Source organism: Pinus tabuliformis, chromosome X (genome assembly GCF_031772625.1).
Source record: "Pinus tabuliformis cultivar Carrire ecotype Pingquan chromosome X, CPIR1, whole genome shotgun sequence".
In the NCBI taxonomy this organism is placed as follows: Eukaryota; Viridiplantae; Streptophyta; class Pinopsida; order Pinales; family Pinaceae; genus Pinus; species Pinus tabuliformis.
This window is the reverse complement of record NC_142308.1, coordinates 1,582,021,021-1,582,044,081: the sequence shown is the minus strand read 5'-3', so window position 1 is coordinate 1,582,044,081 and position 23,061 is coordinate 1,582,021,021. Positions and strand designations below refer to the sequence as shown.

The window sequence follows — 23,061 nt, the reverse complement described above, 5'->3', positions numbered from 1 at the left end:
TGTGTATATCTTCCTACACTAAGAGCATATGAGTGACTACTCCAAAATTTGAACACTAGTGAAACCACTTACAAATCAATTCCAAACACCAAAACTTTAGAAACCGGAATTGATGATAAGACTTGGTTTCATATTACTTATATCTTCCTCCATTATAAATTTATAAATAACACCTTAAGGAATTTGAAACCAAATATAATTCAATTTTTTTAACAAATCAAACCTCCATATGCACAATGAAACAAATCAGATCTTTCCATCCCAACGTCCACGCCATATAATTTCCCCTAAAATCAGAAAGCGTTTATACCAGTAAAAAGCGATGGAGCTTAATGGGCGTTGGCGTTTTTAACGACTTTGATGTGCGCAATATTTGTACCTTTTTCCATTTTCCGTCTTCTGAAGCTTCGACGGAAAAATAACGGAGAACTGAACAATGGCGATGGAAGCCACATCAACTCCTTTGCTCCAGAAAGTCAAATCCCATTTGTTGGAGGTTGCGGGATCGAATGCATCCAAATTGACAGCAACAAATCCTCTACCCACACTCGAGGAGTTAGTGGCAAATGCAGGATCTGGACCCTTTCGATGCCATAATTGCAGGGCTTCGTTGCTTCTGGGACCGAATTCTCGAATCTGCGCTGCCTGTGGAACGCCACGGGATGGAGCGGCTTCGTCTTTCACGATGTCGTTCGCATCTACCCTCGCCTATCAGCTCCTCATGGCTTCCTTTCAACCGCAGGGTTCGGTGAGTTAAATTCCTGTTAAACTTCACCACTTCCTCAATTCAGGGATTTACTCGCCATATTGTTCAAGTTTCGAATCTCGTTGAGGACCTACCCATTCCATTGGTTGTTGACCTCTACCAAACGAAATACTAGTAATATAAACAGTCTAGTATGTTAAAATGGAAAAATAAAATACAATATAGGTTAGGGTCTCTAGAGTTAAGATGAGGTCAGAGTTTCATTTATTTTATTCTCTCGTTAACGCGGGCCATCTTGATTGGCCGCACCGCATGACATTATTTCTGAGGGAGTTATTCTGTCACCTAGGTTCTCTGTCATGATTTTTTTTATCTTATTTTTTTTATTATTATCACAGGTTTCTGTTATTGAATTTCTTACTTATATTGTATTATCCTTTTTCCAAAATTTTGTTTTTACTTTTTTTAATATCAGTACACTGGTTCAACTCAAGTCTCATCCTGTAATACTTCTAATGTTTTGGAGGAAGTTGTTCTATCACCTAGATTTATGTCATGAAATTTACGATAAGCTTACTAGCTTTGTGTTTTTATTCTTTATTTTAAAAGATAAAAATGAAGAGTTTTTATTGCCCTCTAACGTCAATACACTCACCCTGTGGCCGTGAAAGCTGAAGACAGACAAAAGCTTCTCAACCTCACAAACGTTTCGACATTTTTGTGAAGCAAATACGATAATTTTCTTAACAAAGCATCTATAGTTAAACAAATTACGAAAGTGCTGTCTGCAGGAGAAATGCCCCACTGTCAAACTGACTTCTGAATTGCATACATGGGTTTCAGAATTTTATTGAGGAGCTACATGTAGTCCATCTTTCAAACCCTTTTATGCAGAAAACATAGCTTTTGAAGTGCCCTCTATATTAAGTCATCTGGTTCAAATCAATGATCAATAATCAATTTTGAATCCCCTTCAGAAACAATCTTCTTTAAGCCTCTTTTGAGAGCTTCCTTTACTCTAAGGGGCAAGCAGGCATTCAATTTCTGCTTGATTGTTGGTTTTGGTCTTAATGAACTTGGCACGAAAACCAGTACTGAACCCCAAAACCGTTGTATTACCTTTTGTGGCCATGTCAAAGTTATGATTTATTCACCCAAGAGCAGGAGGTTCCCATCCCTAATTGTAAGTTTCGTTACTTAACCCCTGCCTATTGATGAGGAGACTTGTGATGACTGACTTCAGAGCTAATAGCGGATTAAAATTTGAAGTACTCTTAATGTCACAATTCCAGTGCAACATAATGATTTTTGAAGAATAGGTTAAAATATCTTTATATTAGATTTTTGCACATGAATCAGTTAAGTAGTGATTATTTGAAGCTGAATCTGGTGAAGTTGATTCCCATTGCATATTCTGATACTTTTTGAACAAAATTATTTAATGTGTCTCCTCCTCTTCAACTGTTGATTTAAACTTTGCCAACTTTGTTGAATAAGTGTACCACTTGTTAGGAAGGTCATTTGAGTCTGCGTACGACCCCATCATGTTTTGTAGGTGCTTGTTGGAATTTCTAGGTCTAACTGTTAGAAACCCTTCATGTACTTTTTTGATTTATGTCTATCTACTTGTTCTGATTAATTAACAAGTTATTTACCATGTAAATACTGAAAATAAATACAAGTACATGCTCAACACATTATAGAATATAGATCATCAACTGAAGGAAACAAAACAAGCACACAAGTGACACCGTTGTTTTTGGACCAATGTCCCCGGAAAAACCCAATGCGGGAAATCGGTGCAACTATCTGAGGGTTTTTATTATTATGCAGTTTCTGAATACAATCTGAGTGCCAAAACCGGCTCACCCATCAGAGAATAATCTCAGTAGTAGTACCTCTCTACTCGGAAGCAGATATTTTGGCTGAAACCTCGGATAAACACTCTGACAGTTCCCAGCTCCAATCTGCCCCACGAAAACCCCAGCGTCGGGACTGCGTCAGCCCTTCCTAGCCCAGCATCAGCCCAATAACCCCTGCGTCAGCCTCTAGAGCCTTTGCGTCACCCACGTTGGCTCTCTGAGGCACTGCGCAGCTCCTGGCTGCCTTTGCATGGGCCGTAGCTGGCTTTGCGTGGCCTCTAGCTGGCTCTGCGTCCCGCTCTCCTGGCGTCTACGCTGATTCTCCCGGTACCCTCTTTGCCTCTCTTCTTTTGTTTTCACTGCCCCTCAGCTGCAACTCTGATCACTCTTTCGACTTCCTCAACAAACCCTGCCCCAGAAAATTGAAATCTTGATCAGCTCGGTGTGTTTTCCAAGTGACCTTCAAGCCTCCTCTTATACTTTTCTCATTGACAATTCAACGACCGAGATTAAGTCCCTAATCAACGACTAAGATTAACTCTGGCTTGATCCATGACTTTTGGACCCTTCTAACACGGTTTCATATTAATTCACATTAATATTTTATTTTCCTTAAGTTTATACTTAGGGACTCCATTAAAAATATTAATTATTTTAATATCTCCCAAACTGTTTAGAATTTGCCCAAACCATTTCTGGGTATTGGAGATCTCATGTGCTTTAGCTAATTTTCGTGGCTAGAGCACATCCGATGCTACCCCAAATCAACACTCCCTTTTAGCGAGGACTGTGCTCTAGTAATACTCGTCACTGAGCATCACTCTGGTCATCGGGCATCGGTCCCTGTGCTAATGCTAGGCCTGCTGCCCAACATCCTCTGCACTGCTGCATCATGTACTGCTACCCATGGCCCTGTCACTGCCATCGTCGCATCTGTACGACAACTCCCTCTGCATCCGTGCTGCTGCCCATGGCCCTGCCACTGCCATTGCTGCATCTGCACTGTAACCCCTCTCGTCATGCTGCATCGTGTTGCCTATAGCACTACCACTGCTAACTGCTGCACTGCAACTCAGCTACTGAGAAGTAAGTAACTGATCTCCCAACTCTGACATCTCCGTTAGGCTAGAAACACTCCCGATGCTGAAGCTCCCTCTGTCACTGACAAGTGCTCCCTCTCTGACCTCTGCGCTACTGCCACAACTCTGTGCATCTCGCACCGCTGTCTCACGCTGTCTTAGGACTCCTGCACTGTAGCTCCCTCTCTTGCTTCAACCGCATCCATCTCTATCGACATCCGCCAGTCCTGCTACTCCTCTTCGGGGCTCCCGTAGCAAGGTATAATCCAAGAGTTTGGGTACCTCGAGGATCTTGACCCTCATCACCTGTAGTCCATTTGACTACAGCTCGATGTCTCCCCACTTCCTCTCAAGTGGTGTGTGAGCACCCATGGCACAGTCATCATCTGTCTCCACTTCCTTCTCCGCCCTTGCTGGCGCAGCCTTGGTCTCAAAAGCCTCTCCCTTGCTCTTCTTCCTTAGACACTGGCTCGCATAGTGACCCAGTTCCCCACAGTGGAAGCATTTGACCTTGGAGAGGTCCTTCTTCCATTTCTCCTGCTTTCCCTTAGATGCTATGGCAGCATCCTCCTCTTCCTCCTTCTTGTTTCTGACCCCCTTGCTGCTACTTCCTGCCTTGCTTAGCCTTTTGATCTCTTCTTAGCGAAGAGCCACCCACATTTCCTCCCAATCTGGAAGGGTCACCCTGCCCAGTATGCTCTGGACAAACACCTCTCAGTCTTCCGAGACTGCGTTTAGGGCTGTTCTCACCATCAATTCTCGATCTGGCGTGGCCCCTATGGAAGTCAACTGATCCCAAATCTCCTTCAATCGACTGAGGAAGGTGTTTATCTGCTCCCCTTTCTGCATCTGGGATGACCGTAGCTGATTTTCAAGTAGCATCCTTCTCTGCACAGAAGTATGCTGGTACAATTTCTTTAGGGCCTCCCACATCTCATTTGCCATGTCCTTTTCGATAATATGTGGTACTACATGGTCCTTGACCCCATCAAGGATGATGCTCTTGGTCCTCGTCATTCCCTCCTCGTACTTGTCGTTCTCAACTGGGTCAACTGGGATTGCTATCGTCCTTAAGGTGAAGTGCTTGACATGATTCCTGTCTAGAACGGACAAGATTCTAGCCTTCTAGACTATGAAGTTTGAGGCTCCGTCCAGTCTGTCCTTGTCTCTTACCTCGTTCACTGCCATCTCGCTGCTCCTCTACTTCCCTCCTGGAAGTTCTTGGTGTGGCTCCCTCTGAGCCTCGATTTCCCTCTTGGAAACCCTACTGCCAATGTCGAGATGCCCCCACTCCGATCGTTAGTGCAACTGCACCATTGATTCGAATTTCTTGGCTAGAAATCCGCGGTAGCAACTCCCTCTTCCTTGGTCTTGCCCTGTTAGGTACTATTCTGACTACAGTTCCCCATCAGCTTCACTCTGCAACTTACCCACAGCCTCCTAAGCTCCAGCAAACTGAAGGTTAGAGCTTCTAGGCTCTGCACAATCCCGACACCAGCAAAATCCGCACCTCCTGGCCACGGGCGTCAATCCTTCCTGACTGAGAAAGATGACCAGGCACTGCGTAGGTCGAGTTTGCTCCCCTCTACCATTGCGCTGATCCTCTTCCCGACTCAAACTTGATGATGCAGGCATTGCGTCACCCCTTCCTTGCTGCTTCTCTGCTAGGAACAACTTCTATCACTCGGGACATCTGTTTCTACTGCTGCTGCTTTGCTCGGCTGATGTCCTCAGTTCTCTTGTGATCTGCAATCACCCTCTGATACCATGTTGGAATTTCTAAGTCTAACTGTTAGAAACCCTTCATGTACTTTTCTGATTTATTTTTGCCTACTTGTTTTGGTTAATTAACAAGTTATTTACCATGTAAATACTGAAAATAAATACAAGTACATGCTCAATCCATTACAGATCATCAACTGAAGGAAACAAAACAAGCACACAAGTGACACCGTTGTTTTTGGACCAATGTCCCCGGAAAAAACCCAATGCAGGAATACCGGTGCAAATATCTGAGAGTTTTTATTATTATGCAGTTTCTGAATACAATCTGGGTGCGAAAACCGGCTCACCCCACAGAGAATAATCTCGGCAGCCCAATCAGGTATCTTCCCAATAAGGTAGGTACATGTTTCAATTAGGTTTGCTCTTACCGATGGAGGTCGTACCAATACATGGTGACTTCGAGGTTGATTGTGATTGGCTTGGCAATAGCGATCAATGGCAATTAGCAATTCACGATGACAATAGCGTACGTAAAGTGAAGGAGCTATCTATAATGTAGCGGGCAACAAGAAGGCTCCTCTGCTGGGTATGGAACTCCTCTCGTAAAGGGTCAATAGTAGGGAAGCAAGCCTTAAGCAAATTATCGTACTTGCTGGAGCCGGCACCAATAGAGATTGATTGATAAGGAGCTGTAACCTATACTTGTATGATTATAAAGGAGCGGTCACCAATACTTGGAAGATGCGGTGGGGAAACTACTGGTACGGGGGTGTCCTTGTACTCCGTGGTGACGGTGACATCCTTCTGAAAGTGAACTCTTGCCTCTGTTGCATCCAGGTACATTGATTTGGCACCTCTGTCCAACTTGTCATATAGCATGCGCATCATGGTCTTGAGTGCAGTCGAACCAACGACATACTGGTGCATAGTGTTTGTGCTCATCTGCAAATATGCACTGGTGGCTATGCGCATCAATTGATCGAAGTACATGTCTAGCTCCAATCGGACTTGGTTCTTTGCTTTCGCCTCGGTGAGTGTGCCAATGGATGGGATCACATGCGTGCGCACAATGACATCCATGCTCCTGAACACTCGTGCATGTGAAGCTTGTAAGCTGGTGATGAGCTGTGGGAGTTCCTCATAGTTTCGGATCTGACTCCGAATGCGTGCCTTCAACTCCACTGCCTTTGGCTTCATCATCTTTGGCAAGTACAACAAGGCTCCCTTGTACCTCATTGTCCATATCTACATGTGATCGACAATAGTGTGTATGTCTGTCAAGATGCGTGCTCTCCTAGCATAGCGCTGCTGTCAACCATTAAGATGGACCACTGACTTATGCATGGTGACGAATGTGAAGTACAATTTTCGCATCACTGTCTCGAGAGACGATATTTCATCAAGTATCGCTTTCTTCAACTCTGCTCTGGCGGATGCTGTAGCTTGCTCTTCTCCCTGCTTGGCCGCTTACACTTGAGCTGGTGGCTTCGGCATATGCCTTAGTAGCATCGGCCAATGCAGTTGGATGTTTGCGCAAATCGGACACGATCACTCGTTCTTGAAAATGCGTAGGACATACATGGACATCTGGAGTGGGCACTTTGCGCAAATGCACAACTCTGTGTTGTCACTCGTCAAGGGATATGTTGTGCACATCTACTTCTAGATTGTCCTCAAGGATTTTGGTGTCTCCTTGATCACTTGGGACTTGCTATGCTTCCGAATTTGGTGAAGCTGGTGGAGTGACCTCTGGGTCCTTGGGCATGAAGTTTTATCCTGACCCTGCTTTGGCTGAACCACATGCGTGTCCATCTATTCCAACATTTGTTCAATCTCCTGAGCAAAGTCTTGCTCTTGCGACTGTTCATCCTGTTTGCTATTTGCTAGCAGTGATGAGTCAATAACCTGTATTTGCACAGTTTCATCAATGTGTGTACACTGCGCTTCCTGCTATTCTTGTTCCTGCTGCGCTTCCTTCTCCCTTCTGCGCAACTCTTATTCTTCCCTTAGTTGTTGCTTCACCTCCTGCAACTTCTTCTCTGCCTCCTCTAGTTTCTGCTTCTCCCTCTATCTTTGCGCAATCCTTCTGTTGCACTGTCGCTTCTTTGCTTCAATCTCCAAAGCTGCTCTCATTACAAGTGGATCTGCCTTGAACTTGCAGCTTTGCTCCACCTCTGCGCTGTTGGTAACCTTTCTCTTGCCTTTGTCATGCGTAGGTCTGCTGCCCTCTGTTGCTGTTGATGTTGCTGCTCTCTGAGATGCTACTGCCTTCTGCACTGCTAACCACTCTACAACCACTCTGACTGGTTCATTGAGCCTTGAGGAGTTGTAGCAGTATGTCCACGGGTCTTCTTCAGGCCAATGACATGCCCCATGGATCCAAGGATGATACACTCTCGCACAGTGGTCCTCCACCAAGTGATGCGGGTCATATGGATTGAAACTTTTGGTGCCAAAGGTGAATCTCTTGAATTCTTCCGTCTCGGCCTTAGCATGCTTGAGACTCTGGATCTCATACAACCCAATCCACAAAGGAAGAGTTGTCCAAGGTGCCTTCTTCTTCCTTTGCAGTCTCGTTGACAACCATGTCGTGATGTGGTATGCAACCTCTTGCATAACCAACTTGTCCATGGCAAATTTCGGTAACACATGCAGAGCCTTCTATGCGCTGTACATCTGGATGAAGGTGTTAAGGGGTGAGGCATACCAATCTGCTATGTTAACCAATGCCTCCATCGCTACTTGTGACATGCAAGGCGGACCCCGCTCAAAGATCATCCTGTACACCGGGGTGACGAAGTGGTCTGATAGCTGTAGTATAACTCCACAAAAGCTGCACTTGGAGAACAACCTGCAATAGATGTGCACAGAGGTTTCTGAAGGTGTCCATGCCCAACCCAAGCCAGGGAACTGTTGGCGGGCACAGATTGCATCAAGCATGTAAGAGGACATGAATAGCTGTGCTTGTTGACCCTTGGGCAGATGCTAGGCTTTTGTTACTTGCCCTTTTAGCTGGAGAGCCAACATGCCGTACCAATTGAAAGGTCTTCCTTCATTCGCCAGCTGATCCAAAACAATGACCCAACTCTGCGGGAAGGTCTCTGTACTCTCTTGGCTGTATAAGCGGCATGCGAAGATGACCAAGAACTGATAAGCCTTTCGCAGTGTCTTTGTCTTGTATACTTGGTTGGGTGTCGTCCTGAACTTAGACGGCTCTCTCACCCATCTCTTCAAGATGTCTCTTGAGTTTGCATTACTGCTGGGATGAAGAGTGCATCCATTTTGTTCACCAATTGCGGCAAGTGATACATCTCCTGAAAGTTTGCTTCCCTAAAGGTAGCAAGTTCTGTTCCATTGACACTGCTCAACACCATTGTCTCTGGATCAGTATGCGAGACAATCCAGTGGATCATGTTTGCGCATGGAAATGCGAGATACCTGCATGCAACTCAGTACAAGCAAGACTTGTGTATGTTGACATAGACTCTACGGTTCGCCAGATTCTCCTCAAAGGTGCCTGAAAACATGTTATTGATATCCTGCCATGTGATCTTAATCTCCTTGTCTATGAACAACTTAGTATCTTCATAGATGGGCAAGCTCATAGACACTTGCTTGACCACATCTTTAGTTGCGCTCTCAATGGTGTCCTTTGACCCTGCTCTCTTGGAAGCCATTGTACCTGTATTGCTGAGAGACTGATGAACACCTGTGATACCTGGAGACATAGCAACACTCATGGCAAGCAAACTGTTAGTTGAAAACCAAAAGAAATTTGAGGACTGACATGCAACACACATGGGTGACTGACTGGGAAATATGTGTAATTTTTTCTGGGAGAGGTTGGGAGATTGACTACCAGTATTGTGCAGAGCATAATCCAGACTGCCAGTGAGTTGACTGACTATTGAAACTGCGCATAGCACAGTCCAACTTGGCTTGCTGAGGACTGGAACTGCGCAATGCGTAATTTCAGTCAGCATGACTGCTACTCGGGAAATTGCACTGCCAATCCCGGGGGCCAACTGAGGCACTGTCTCTCAGAATTGCGTAGAGCACATCTTGGGAGGCCAGTGTGAGGCAAGCTCTGCGCAATTCCTAGGAGCAAGGCAAGGCCTTCCACCCCAGAAATGCGCAGTGCAAGCTGAGCAAGGCACGGTCCGGGCCAAGGTAGCGTAGACTTATCGACGGGCAACTGAAAACAGTAGGGACTGAATGCATGTGCAAAGCTGGGTGGCAGACATGATTGAATGACCATGCATGCAATCAGTAAGTGCAGGATTGAGTAAGATGGGAAAACAATGAAGTGTGTGAAGCGAGTCGCCGCAATGGTGACTGTCAGTGCAGAAACAGTGCCATGCATGCGACAACAAGGAAATGCAATGGAAAACTCAAAACAATGCTCCTACAAGCTAACATGCATTAAAACGACAACAAGTGTTCAATGAAACCAAGCAAACAACACTCACACAAACCAAAATACAAAATGCGACAGAAAAGCAACAAAAGACATGAAAAGCGGACTTACACGGAAAAAGCTGCAATAAGTGTGCCGAAGGTTCCTAGATACGTTGGGATGTCAGAGCTCCAAGATCGAAGTGAAGAATGAGCTCTGAGGTGTCGAATAAATAGTTTTGACAAGATCGAGGTTTATGACGCGCATGCCACAATTCTAGGAAAAAGCGATGCTTGGCGGGAGGTTTCTAAAACGACTTTTGCATGTAACCCCCAATGGCTATTAATAGATCTCTAAAATCTAGGGATGCTTTTTTCTTTTTCCTTTTGCTTTTCTGGGAAAAAGCTGCCATGCATAAAGGCAAGATTACAGAGTCTTGGAGGGAACCCGTCAACTTGTGAGCACATGCAACGGACAACAAGCCTTGGGATGACTTCTGCGCAGTTTCTAGGCTGAGTGGCTCTAGCTGCCCCTCAAGCTCTGCGCAATTTCTGGACTGAAACCAAGGTTGCCAGTCAGAACTGCACAAATTTTGAGAGCAAACCTAGTGATGGGCTGCTCTGCGCAATTTTCTTGGGGAAGGCATCCTGCTCTGCGAAATTCTAGAGAGTAGCTCGCTACCATGATGCACTGCGCAATTCCGGAGAGCAAGGCTGGTTGCCCTCGAGTTCTGCGCAATTCTCCAAGTCAGCACAAGAACCAGTTTAAGACCAATCACGAGAGGTCAGCTTATGGGTGAAAGGCGAACAAGTTAGCGAACACAAGTTGATAAGCGAAAGAAACTCAACTGAAAGTAAAAGTACCGGGGCTGTGCAAGACATGCTGTTAAGGATGGTTAGTAGGGATGCTCCAAAACGAAGCTAAGGCAAAATTTTGGAGGATGTTGTAGCCGCTACAACAGAACTGTAGTTGGATATCCCTTCCAACTGGTCCTCAAGCTTCAAGTCAAAAAGCATTTTCTTTGTTGGATTCTTACCTAGAAATCCAAGATACCAATTGTCCCTCCTTCAACAACATGGAAACTCAACTCCCTTTTAGAGCTGTCACTTGTGCACAATTCAGACCCAATTTCTCTTCAAAGTAGCTCTAATTCCACGTTAGAATTCCATGCACACCAGATCTGGTCTATGTTTTAGCTAGAGAACACAACACACTGAAATGCCTAACCTTTTAAAACTTTTGCACAACGAAAATCACATCAACAGCTATATCATGAACTGTAGTTGGATATCCCTTCCAACAGGTCCTCAAGCCACAAGCCAGAAACCATTTTCTTTGTTGGATTCTTACCTAGAAATCCAAGATACCAATTGTCCCTCCTTCAACAACATGGCAACTCAACTCCCTTTTAGCGCTGTCACTTGTGCACAATTCGGACCCAACTGCTCTTTAAAGTAGCTCTAATTCCACGTTAGAATTCCATGCACACTAGATCTGGTCGATGTTTTAGCTAGAAAACACAACACACTGAAATGCCTAACCTTTTAAAACTTTTGCACAACGAAAATCACATCAACAATTAGATCAAGCACAATATTTAATTTTCCAAACTCATTTTCTTACAAGTCTTGTTGACCACTACGTGTCAACGACCCATAACAGTACACCCCCTTTTTTTGCAAAAGGGATAGTGCCTGATCGATGTGTCTGTGCTGTTCAACTATCATCATTAGCCTGATTTCCAAGATGTTATAATGTAAACCCATTTTGCATGTATATGATGTAAATAGTCTCAGCAGATCTGTGTCATGTATGTGATGGCCTAAGTAAACCTACTTTTCTGGTGACGATCTACATTCTGGGGGGTTTTTTGTCTCACTGATACATTTTTGGATGGTCAACAGATTTTTCCTTCAGTCTTACCCCAAAGCTAGAATGGATTTTGTCGCTGGGATCTTAGGCAAGTCCTAGTGTTCTAGATCGAGTCTATGTAAAAGTGATTTGGGAATAATCTTAACTATTTGATTAGGTTATTTTATTGCAAATTGCTTGGTTTGCTGGATTATATTTGTGTCGCAGAAATGGGCAGACTGTGAGGGTCTATTACAAATGGGTTTTCCCCCTTGTGATGTAAAAAGTATGAAAATCATGATGTAAAGTGTCTTTAGGGTTGGAAAAATAATTTATCCCCTCATAGGTAATTAATTAAATTTTCTGGTCAAAAATTAATTAAAATCTTAAGCCATAAATTTAATTTATTCTAGGTCCTAGGTATATTTAAATTCTCCAAAGGCAAAATTTGTCGGTTCTAAGTATATTTAAATTCTCCAAAGGAAAAATTTGTCAGTCTTAAAAAAATTAAATTTTAAGAGGTCCAGGGACTAAGGTAAATTAATTATTTTGATAAATTTTAAACTTTTGATCCCTGGGGTTAAGTCAAAGTCAAAATTTTGGGGAAATTAAATTTTTGAGTTAATTAAAATGCATTTAATTGAAACATTGGAATTTCCTCAAGAATTAAATATTTTGACGGATGAGATTAAAAGAAATTTTAATCTTCATCAACGATCGAGATTGTTTTGACGAGGATCACTTGAACTAGCTGTTGGAGGATTTATCTTTAAATAGGAAGTCATTTGTCAGTCGATCCATCCGATCTCTGAGTCGTGTCCTAAGCAAAAAGCTCTTGCATGAGTTTTTTTTGTTTTTTTGTTTTCTGGATAATAAAGAAAGACTTTGGGGTTAAATTTTGTTGGTGTTTACTCTTCATGGGAATACTGTAAGATGTGTTGTTTTCATGCATAATTTTTTTCTAAAGCCATTGATGATAGCTTCTGAAGAGTGATTTGAGTATAGGTATCTTGTTCAGTCGCTGAGGTTTAAATGATAATTTAAATTTTGAATGTAATAGCAGGTATTTCTATTTGTCTGAATTTTATTGTTATTTTCTTGTTCTATTTTGATGGCTAGATTGAGTTTTGTAGGAAATTCTTGATTTTTAGATCCTCGAGCGTTAGGGAAAGTTTTCAGTTGGACCAACCAACTCCTGATCCGTGTTTTCTGAAGAGCCTTAGCTAAATTAGCTCCGGGCTTATCATAAGATTTTATTGGTGATACATGAAGGGTTTTGAGTTAGCACCTCATTTTTTTTTTGGTGTGGAAAATTGATAGATCTTGCTGTTGAGAGCCTTAGATTATCAAATCTGGGAGCGGAGTTTGACTCATACTCTTTAGATCTGATAGATCTACCATTATTGTGCATAGATCTGTATTTTTCTTAGTTTTCTGACTTGGGTTTCTAGGTTTTTGTTTTTGTATATCTGGGTTTTGGGTGTTTTTGTTTTCAGGTACAAGTTGCAGATTTGAAAGAGAAGCTTAATTTGAAGCTAGATCTAGGCCCTAGAATGTAAGATCTGGCCTCAATATCATTTTGCAGTCCCAAGGGTTTGAATTTTTAACATTTTAATCAAAATTTTTGGAAATTTTTCTTGGGTTCTTTGGCTACCATTTTTCTTCTATCTGCTGCCTGGGATTTTTTTACTTTTTTTTGTTGCAGAAAATTTCAATTTTTGTTTAGGGAAATCCTCTATCCCCAATCTGCTGCTATACCCCTGCTGCAAAAAACTAGTGGATTCTCTCCATCATTGCCTGGGATTTTCCGTTTCTCTCCTCTGTTGCTGCCTTATCTAAACTGCAACCTCCTTTCCTCTCTCTGCTACTCGAAATCCTTGCTAACCCTGCCTGCGTTTTTGCTTTTTTTCTTTTTTTCTTTAAGCATCTCAGATCCCTGCTTGCAACCCTTTCTCCCTTTGTTTTCTGCGTTTCCTCACAGCTCCCTCATATCCACAGCTCACCCGTCTGCTAACTTTCTTGCCTCTTCCATTGATTTTCACTGCAACTTCTCCCAAGTATCCCTCTCGGCCTACGTCCAAGCATCCTTCTCAGCCTGCCTCCAAGCATCCATCTCAAACTCTCCTTCCCCCTGAATATTCCATCGAGCTGCAAACCCTCCATTACCCCTCCGTCGAAGTCTTTATGCCGTCAAAACCTGCATAAACAACAAACAAAACACTTCGATTTCTTTTTATTTTTTGTTTTGTCTTTCACTTTTAGGGTTTTAGTTAGTTCTTCCTTTTTAAAATAAAATAAAAAGTTCCGATTCCATTTTTAATGAAACTTTGGTTCAATTCATTTTAGTGTAAAATTCGATTTTTTGGTTTTGATTATTGTTTTTCGATTATTTATTTATATTTTTTCATTTTTTCATTTTGATTTGAAAAACGTTTAAAAAACTTTTAAAAAACATTTAAAAACATTAAAAACTTAAAAAATGAAAAAATTATTTGGTGACTTTAGCATTACTAGAGAAATAAATTAAAGGACTTGCGCTTTCACATTAAAATTTTTAATGTGGCCTATGGCCCATTAAAAATTTATTTTATTAACCCTTTGATTTGTTTTACTTTTGTCACATTAATTTTTTTTCCATTTACCACATTCAATTAATTCCCTAAGGAATGATTAAATTGTTAAACTAAAGTTCCTTGGCGTCCTTTCATGGTAGTGAATTTTCTATTGTCAGGTGTGATAAATGTTTAAAAAAATCATATTGACTGTTGGAGAAAGATAAATTTTGCTAGATTATCATGCATGCTAAAGTTTTGAGCATTTTACATTTAATTGTTCATGATCGTCGCTTTGCCACATTATAAATTGCTTTGTATAACTTGCTTTTATTTAGGCTTTGGTTAATTGAACATAAGGCATTGGTTTAAAATCATCTTTATCTTGTGGTTGTGTCTTATTTTATTAGATCTATCCATCTCAGTTAACCAGGACTCGTTTACACTTGTTAGGTTGTCCATCCTTAAGTCTCCTAGAGCCCGTGTTTCACAGGCTATCTTCATCCATTCACCTTAGGGACTACCCCCCTTCACTTGTCTAGGAGAGAGTCTAAACGGAGTGAGTAAAGATTAGAGTGAAAACCTTTACTCTGAGCGTTGTTGCGATGCCTAGACACTTTGTGCGACAACAAGTCCAATAATAAGAAAATCCATAAGGCTCCCGTACTAGGGATATTAACCCTTTTGCAATCCTTTGTAAAGACCAAGGTATAATAAAATATTTACAACTGTATAGCTCTATATAAAATACTTCTCCAACATTTAACAATGTCTGTTCCTTTAGCAACTTCAACAATCAACCTCTTAGACACCTTGGACTGCTCCTAGTGACTTGGTAGCCCTCTTGGGATGTCCCCTGTACACTAAATAATCTAGCTATAGCTTTTTCTACACCTTGTCGGTCCTAACTAGACTGTGCCCTATTGCTGTACCATATAGCTACCCTCAAACAAGATTGCAACCTCCTTGTTGAACCCTTCCGACAACCTCAAACAGGGTGTGACCTCCTATACTCATCTTCGACCAACTTGGACAAGTCTACGACCTGCTCCTTAGACCTTAGCTCTCTCTCGACTACTTTTATTTTCCTTATGACCTGCTCCTTAGGGTTCAACTTGACCTGCACTAGCCTTATTCACCCCCGACTTGCTTGCTGAGGTAGCAGCTTGACCAACAAACCCTTAAACTAGGGTTAGGCCTCCTCTTTTAGTCTGACTGCCCTTCATGAGGGCACTACCTTCTCCCTTTTGGCCAATGGCTAGGTTGCTTCTAGCTCTTCCTTTGCCCTCTCATCTGCAAACAACAAAACTAAAGCCCTTATGCACCATATAAAAGATGTCCCAAAACACCTTGTTGCCCTAGCTTAGGTCTGTGGTTTCCTTAGTAAATTTCAGAGCTCATTCAAGAAGAATCCATCATTTCTTTTCCATGTGAGTTTCCCTGCACCTCTTCATTGGCCTCTTAATTTATACTTGACCAAAGGTCCCTTTGGAAGTCCCTTTGTCCTTCAAGAAACCCCCAACATCAAACTCAACATTAAATTAGAGCGTCAAATGCTCTCGCTAGGCACAAAGTCCCATCACTTTGGGTACAAAGCCCACAACTTGGGTGCAAAGCCCATACACTCATAAAATCACACTTTATGAGCGTTTCTCTCTCATAAGCCTAACACCAAGGGCATGTGAGAGTACCTCCCGACGCTACCCAATTTTAACAAAGCGCAACTCCTAGAAATGTTGGAAACAATATAAAGAAAGAAGCTTTCATTAGAACATATGTATAAATGTATAAAACTGTTGCAAGCTATGGTATTACAAAGTACTAAGTGAGTTTTGTCAACTTGAGAACTTGTCGAGAGAGACTCAAACGACGATTAAATAATGAGGCCAATGATGTCAAGGTCTCGTGAGTTTGATGGCTGAGGGCGAAGGGGGTGAATAAGTCACTGGCTCGCTGTTAGAGTCCTCTAGAACCATTTGGGGTTCCATATGATTCAAGGGGGACATATGAGCAATGGATACTCCTTACATCTAAGATCAAAAGAAGGAAACTCCAAATGGATCTTTGGCTACTCCTCTAGGACTGGGAGGTAATTTGATGGGCTAGAGGTACTCTTCTTTGAGTTCGTCTGGAGTTGATCGCTTTAGCACTCTGAGAATGTGTCTTGATGTACAAATTGATACTGCTGAGTTGATCTCGGTAATATCAGGTGGCCTCCCATAGGAAGAGGCCGAGGAGAAACACAGGGTCTCACCGTTCTACTATTTGGTGCACTTTGGAATTTTGCCTGTCATTTGTTGCTTTGATTTGATGGATCAACAGGGAAAGTATGAGGTGACTAGTCTAGTCGTTCTAGGGCGGGGCATGGTGTGCAAGAGTTGAGATCTATGGCAAAAGTTCTCCTTGATGAAGAGAGCTAAGCATCTTTGTTTCCAATATCAAAAGAAAGTAGAGAGACCTTTGATTCCCTGTAAGGGCAATGATAGCATCTTTTGAGCTCATAGCGTAGGGGATATCGAAAAATAAGGTGCATCTTTGTCCTTGGCTCTTGATGGTGGCACACTTGGCAAATCCTATTAGATCATGATATATGGCGGTCTGTCTCTATTTAGAGTCGATGGGAGTTGACCCAACATTGTCCTAAAGGGATCTTGAGTGACCTCATCCAATGCTTGTGTGTATATGGGGGTGGACGATGATGCCATCCTTCAGCTCCAAAAAGTGCTCTAGGTAGGACATCTTCGAGCCTAGGTTCGTTGAAGGTGAGGTCCAGGCGACCAAAGTGTACAATCTGTAGATGTCCTCTTTGATGGCTTGGTTCTCTAGTCAACAAGAGATGGCTTAGCACATCATGACAGAATCCGAATGGGGGGAGGTGCTTTGGGGAGAGAGTAATTGATTGGAGAAGCCAAGATTCCTTGAGAACCAACCTTGTGCCCACCTCGAGGGAGGATTTGAAGTGAAGTTCTCTGAGGAGCAAAGTGCAAGATAGGGATTCCTCTCTATTCCGGTTGCTGAGTCTCTGAGAGATTTGACTCTAAGAAGGAAAGATACCACACAGAAAATGACCTCAAGGCAGAAAGGGTGGATGTCGAACTCTGCTTGGATGATGGGCTGTGTAACTGTCCACTACATCTGATGATGCACCTGAGAAGCAAGGTCTGTACTTTCTCTAGCCTAATTCAGTTTGTCTACAAGCAGCTTGGTCCCCAGCTCTTGGAGCCATAAAGAGTAATAATTTGGAAGTAATATTTTGCATGGATCAGTATGGATCATTAGACTTCATCTACTGGAGAATGAATCTTCAATTATATTCATGCTAATAGCTAGATGAGGGTTCATATTTTAGGAATAGTCAATAAAACATTTTAGAGAGAATAACGTGCACTCTCTCCAACCTAGTTCAGTTTGTCTACGAGCAGCTCAGTCCCCAGATCATGAAGCCATAAAGAGTAATAGTTTGGAAGTAATATTTTATGTGGATCAGTATGGATCATTAGACTTCATCTATTGGAGAATGAGTCTACATTTATATTCAGGTTTATAGCTAATGAGGGTTCAAAGTAGTCAATAAAGCATTTGGTACAACCAAGTGAAATAACTGTAGGAGATGTCTTTACTGAAAATGATGATGGGATTCTCCAATAGAACTAGTAATTTGGCTACAAAATAGTTCAGATTTCTATCATGAGCGTAAGTGGATATAAGAAACATTTGAAGATAGGTTTTTTGTTTAAAATATTTAGTATATTGTTCAGAAGCTAGTCTAGACATAAATAACCTAAATTATCCTAGACATCATTTCAAGTAACACTACTGCCTTTTACAGCTGATGACTTTCGATTTCAATCAAGTGTTCCCCCATGTCCGTTGTTCTGTTTGAGTGTGCAAACTTTAAAAAATTTCTGTTGTGATATGTAACTATTGTCAACGTCTTTCCTTGTAATTTAAGTTTCCAAAGCCCAAAGCATCAAGATGTCGTCAAAACTTTGTTTTCGACTTTCTAAAATTGTATAGTATATAAGCTAATTGTAAATGTGGGCTTTTTCTAAGGCATGCCACAGATGGATCCACTTGTATTGGGATTGAAAAACACTGAAAGTCCACATTTCCTAGTGAGGGAAACATTTTAGAGAGAATAACATTGTACTCTCTCCAGCTTGGTTCAGTTTGTCTACGAGCAGCTCGGTCCCCAGATCTAGGAACCATAAAGACTAACAATTCGGAAGTAATATTTTACATGGATCAGTATGGATCATTAGACTTCATCTATTGGAGAATGAATCTCCAATTTTATTCAGGTTTATTGCTAGATATGGTTTCAAATTTTAGGAATAGTCAAGAAAGCATTTGGTACAACCGAGTGAAATAACTGTAGGAGATGTCTTTGCTTAAAATGATGATGGGATTCTCCAATGGCAAGATTGTATTACGTCTGGCTATAAAATAGTCAGATTTCTATCTTGAGCATAAGTGGATGTAAGAACATATGAAGAGAGGTTTTTTGCTTAAAATATTTAATAACTAGAGATGTAAGTTGATAAATATAAGTTTCTGTGACATAATTTCAAGTAACACTGCTGCCTTTTACAGCTGATGATTTTAGACTTTAATCAAGTGTTCCCCCATGTCTGTTGTTCTGTTTGAGTGTGTTCAAACTTTAAAGAAGCTCTGTTGTAATATAAGTATTGTCAATGTCTCTCCTTTGTAATTGAACTTTGCAAAACCTAAAGCATCAAGATGTAGTCAAAAATTTGTTTCTGATTTTTCAAAATTGTATAGTATATAAGCTAATTGTGAATGTGGGCTTCTTCTAAGTCATGCTGCAGATGTGTCCACTTGTATTGGGATTGAAAAACACTGAAAGTCCACATTTCCTAGTGAAAAAAACATTTTAGAGAGAATACCGTGTGTCAAATGCATGTGTGTTTTGATGAATCACATCTCAGCCCCTCCAGTCAATGTTGATAAGTGTTTGGAGCATGCTTAAATCTGTTGAACTGTTTTTGTCTTTATTGTAACAATACAGACAATGTAGTGGAGCCCAACTGATGGGGCTGTGTTTAAAAAATGTTGCATTGTGTTTGGCATTCAATGTTCCACTCAATAGCCTCTGTTCCGGTTTTGTTGCATTGTGTTTGGCATTCGGTGTTGCACTCAATAGCACCAATTCCAAGGAGCAGTTTTTGTTATCTTTGCTACGATGGGGTAGTCATGATGATGAAACAATGAAAATAGTTGGAGGGATTAATAATCATGAAATGGTGGGCTACACCTCAGGTACACCTGCCTTCTTTGAACAGGCTAACAGTTTGCTAAGCATATATTCCAATCAAAATAATTTCGTGAAGTTGGCAGGATGTCCCAACTGGAAAGCCTATACCATATGCTGAAGCGACAAGTGTGTGGGCTGAAAAGACAGAACAAAAGGATGGACTTATTGCTTGTGATATATCAAGTTTGGAATTGAAATGGCCGGAGGATAATTTAAGAGGATTCAATCAACACACAAGTAAGGCACAAATGGCAAATGCAAATCCTCCATATAGGTTGGGAGTTGACTTAGAAGATTTCTTTGGTAAATCAAAGTCGCAGAAAGGTTCAGATAACCAAGATACAACAGTAGGAAAGGTACAAGATGTGGGGCAACATGCATCTGCGGAACTTGTTCCACCGGCAAGTGAAAATTACAGTCACATGGATTTTTTTGCTACACAACAACCAAGCAGACAGAACATGCAAACGGGTGTAGTGGATGACGATCCCTTTTTTTCTTGGGAAGCTGATTTTCAAAGTGCCAAACCAGAAGTCAATATACTTGGATTGGAGAGTTCAGACACACCTGCAGCACCTTCTGCCGATTATACCTTTCATTTAACAGAGGAAAACAAGGGATCAGTCCAGGCTATACTCAGCCAATCTACAGCCAATGGTGAAGGTTTGTCTGGAGACCAGAAGAGTGGTGCAAAAAACACCATGCACATGCAAGACAGCTGGCTTCAAGATGATCCTTGGTCAAGCTTTATGACAAAGGAAGAATACAGAGGGAGCTCAAAAATTCCTGAGGAAAACACTGATTTCCAGGCAGGCTGGCTGGAAGCTTATCAAGATTCTTTCTCTGTTTCAACTTTGCAGCAAGATGCTAATTTTCAGAACAATAAGTCAACTGCAGGAAATGTTGAGAGTCATAGAGCTGGTGGGAACGGAATATTGGAGTTTGATACTCTTTTCCAGTCAAATCCGGCATCACAGAAGTTGAGGGTAGGCGAGGCAACAACTGCAAATACTACCTTAACTGAAGTTGACTTGTTCAATGGGTGTGTTCTTATTCCTTTTTATGTCACTACTTTTAGACAGTCATGGTATATACTCTGCTTGATTGTTGAGTTTTCAGCTTTCTTTTCATAATCTCTCAAGCACATAGATTGTTTGTTCTCCTTAATTTGCCTCCGGTCGTGATCTATTGAAGTTATTTTTCTTTGCATTCATTATTCTGCACATATATACTTACATCCTCCATTATTGCTTCTGTTAATTTTGTTAGCATCAAGTTCAAAACATTATTCTTGTTACATGGGTTTTCGTGCAAGGGTCGACGTTTCAGAAAACATTTTTTTGTCTGACAGCAACCCCTAGTTAAAGTTCTAAGTTCAGTTGCAGTACTATGAACAACAACAGGGGTACTGACAGTTCACTAGCTATGGAATGTACAGCTTGAAATTTTAGTATGACTGAGTACCAGACATTTGGTGCTCCTTTTTGGGTTAAAAAAGTCAGAGAACTAGAATCTAGACACATTTATTGGTGAAGATAGTCTTCAAATTCATTAGAAGTATATTCTCTTTCATTATCAGTATGAAGAGAGCCAGTACGCGATTGTGCTTCATTTTGAATCCATACATGAAAATTTCTGAAAGTTTCAAAAGTTTGAGATTTGCTCTTCAGCAAGTACACCCGAGACATTCTGGTGTAATCATCAGTAAAAGTCATCATATATTTATTGCCATTAGCAGATGGAGCAGACATAGGGCCACACAAATCAGAATGTATCAGTCCAAGTTTTCTACATGCTCTGGAAGTGGAATCATGAAATGGTTGTTAGCTATGCATTCCAAGGATATAAGCATCACTTTGCTTCGGTTTCGTAGGAATAGTAGGCAAACTGGAAACACCATTATTTTTCAGTAAACAAAGGCTATCATAATTAGTATGTCCAACCCTAGCATGCAATAGAAGACTAGATGGCACTGTACCTTCATCATAATGAGAGATGTATGCAGAATTCTGGAATCTGTGTGAGCATACGTCCCTCTCAGGGCCAATAATGTTTCATCCTCCACTTGAGTCATAACGATTATGTTATCAGATGCCTTCCTTATTTCTACTTTACCATCAAAGATATGAATAGAGTGGTCTTGCTGGCGAATGTGCAGGAGGGACAGCATATTTCTTTGTGGCTCTGGAAGATAGAGCACATCATACAAAGAAAATCAGTGATCAGGCGGTTTAAGCTTGACGGTGACAAGACCTGAGGTTTTGAGACTTGATTTATCTGCAAAATACACTATTCTATCTACATTGTCATTGAAGTCTTCAAAGAAGTCTCTTTGGAAGGTCATGTGACATGTTGCACCTGTGTCAAGAAGCCATGCATACTTCCAACAAGCAAATGAAGTGTGAAGCAAATCTCCATTTACTCCAATATTGCAATGGGCAACAATATAATGAGCAGATTCAGGCATTTTACCTTTTGCTGGATCTGGTGTTCTCTTTGTCTTCTTTCTGGTTTTGTTTGTTTTTGATCTTCTCGTAGGGGATTTTGCATGTTGATGCATAATGTCCATCCATGTTGTCTCTCTTTCTTCCATTTTCTTTCTGACTGTCACTTCCTCTAGAGGAATCGTGTAGCTGATTCTTCCCTCTCTGAGCAAGTCACACTGTTTCTTCAGGGGGTTGAGCTGCTGTCTTCCTCTTCCCAAAAGCTTCCTCTCATTCTGCAGCTTTCTCCACCAAAGAGTCAAATGTAATGTACTTCAATTGGTCACTAGGTTGCAGAGATTCAAGATACTGAGAGTATATAGGGCAATGTTGCACGAAGCGGGAGCGAAGCGGAAGCGCGGAAGCGGAAGCGGGAGCGCAGAAGCGTCATTTTCCAAAAATCTAGGAAGCGAAGCATCCGCGGAAGCGTCTGCTATATATATATATTTTTTTATATTTTTTTGCATTTATACTCAAAACAAACATCCCAAATACCAAATTAATTGTAGAAGACATGAAAACATGCATATTTTTGCATAAATCAAGATAGATATGGCATCCATGATTCCATTGTAGTTACTAGTATGTACAACAATCATCTATATTCTAGCTATTACAAACATACATCAAATTTTTAAGCATATTATAAAACATAAAACATTTAAGCATATTATAAAACATAAAACATAGAGCATATTATGATTTATCTAGCAAGTGAGCAACTGTCAACATTTCCCATCGGTTTTGCACCTCTACACGAATATAATTGTACAAGGTGGTATCTCTAGGCTCAACAATGTCTTTAATCTGCCCCAACATGCTATCCATTTGCTCATACACCTCCCCAATTACTGGTCGATCTGAATCTGCAAACTTGATCATGTAATAAATTGGTTTGGTGAATTGCAAAACATATTTAACCTGTGACCAAAAGTAACTGTCAAGAACAGTGTCCTTGACTGCATTAGCACCATCTGAGTCAGTGTTAATTTCATCCCATGAATCAGCACACACCAGATTAGTTAAAACTTGTCTCACCCTCACTAGCCGCCTAAAGGTGAGGTAATAACTAGCAAATCTTGTCTTTGCAATTTTAAGCAATTGCAACTTGGAGTAAGTGCCATAGAAGTAG

General features: G+C 41.4%; 1 protein-coding gene across 2 annotated transcripts in view; it reads left to right on the top strand.

Moving 5' to 3' along the window:
• Positions 1 to 281: 281 nt before the first annotated feature.
• Positions 282 to 23,061, top strand: part of LOC149146061 (uncharacterized) — a 72,867-nt gene continuing 50,087 nt past the window's right edge. Inside the window, exons 1-2 of one of the 2 annotated variants that reach the window (XM_089449595.1) lie at positions 282 to 748; positions 19,530 to 20,488. In XM_089449595.1, coding sequence (XP_089305721.1) covers positions 437 to 748; positions 19,530 to 20,488 — 1,271 coding nt within the window. In that variant the 5' untranslated portion in view covers positions 282 to 436. Of the gene's footprint in view, positions 749 to 19,522; positions 20,489 to 23,061 lie in introns of both variants that reach the window. The other variant, XM_089449596.1, reaches the window with a different exon arrangement.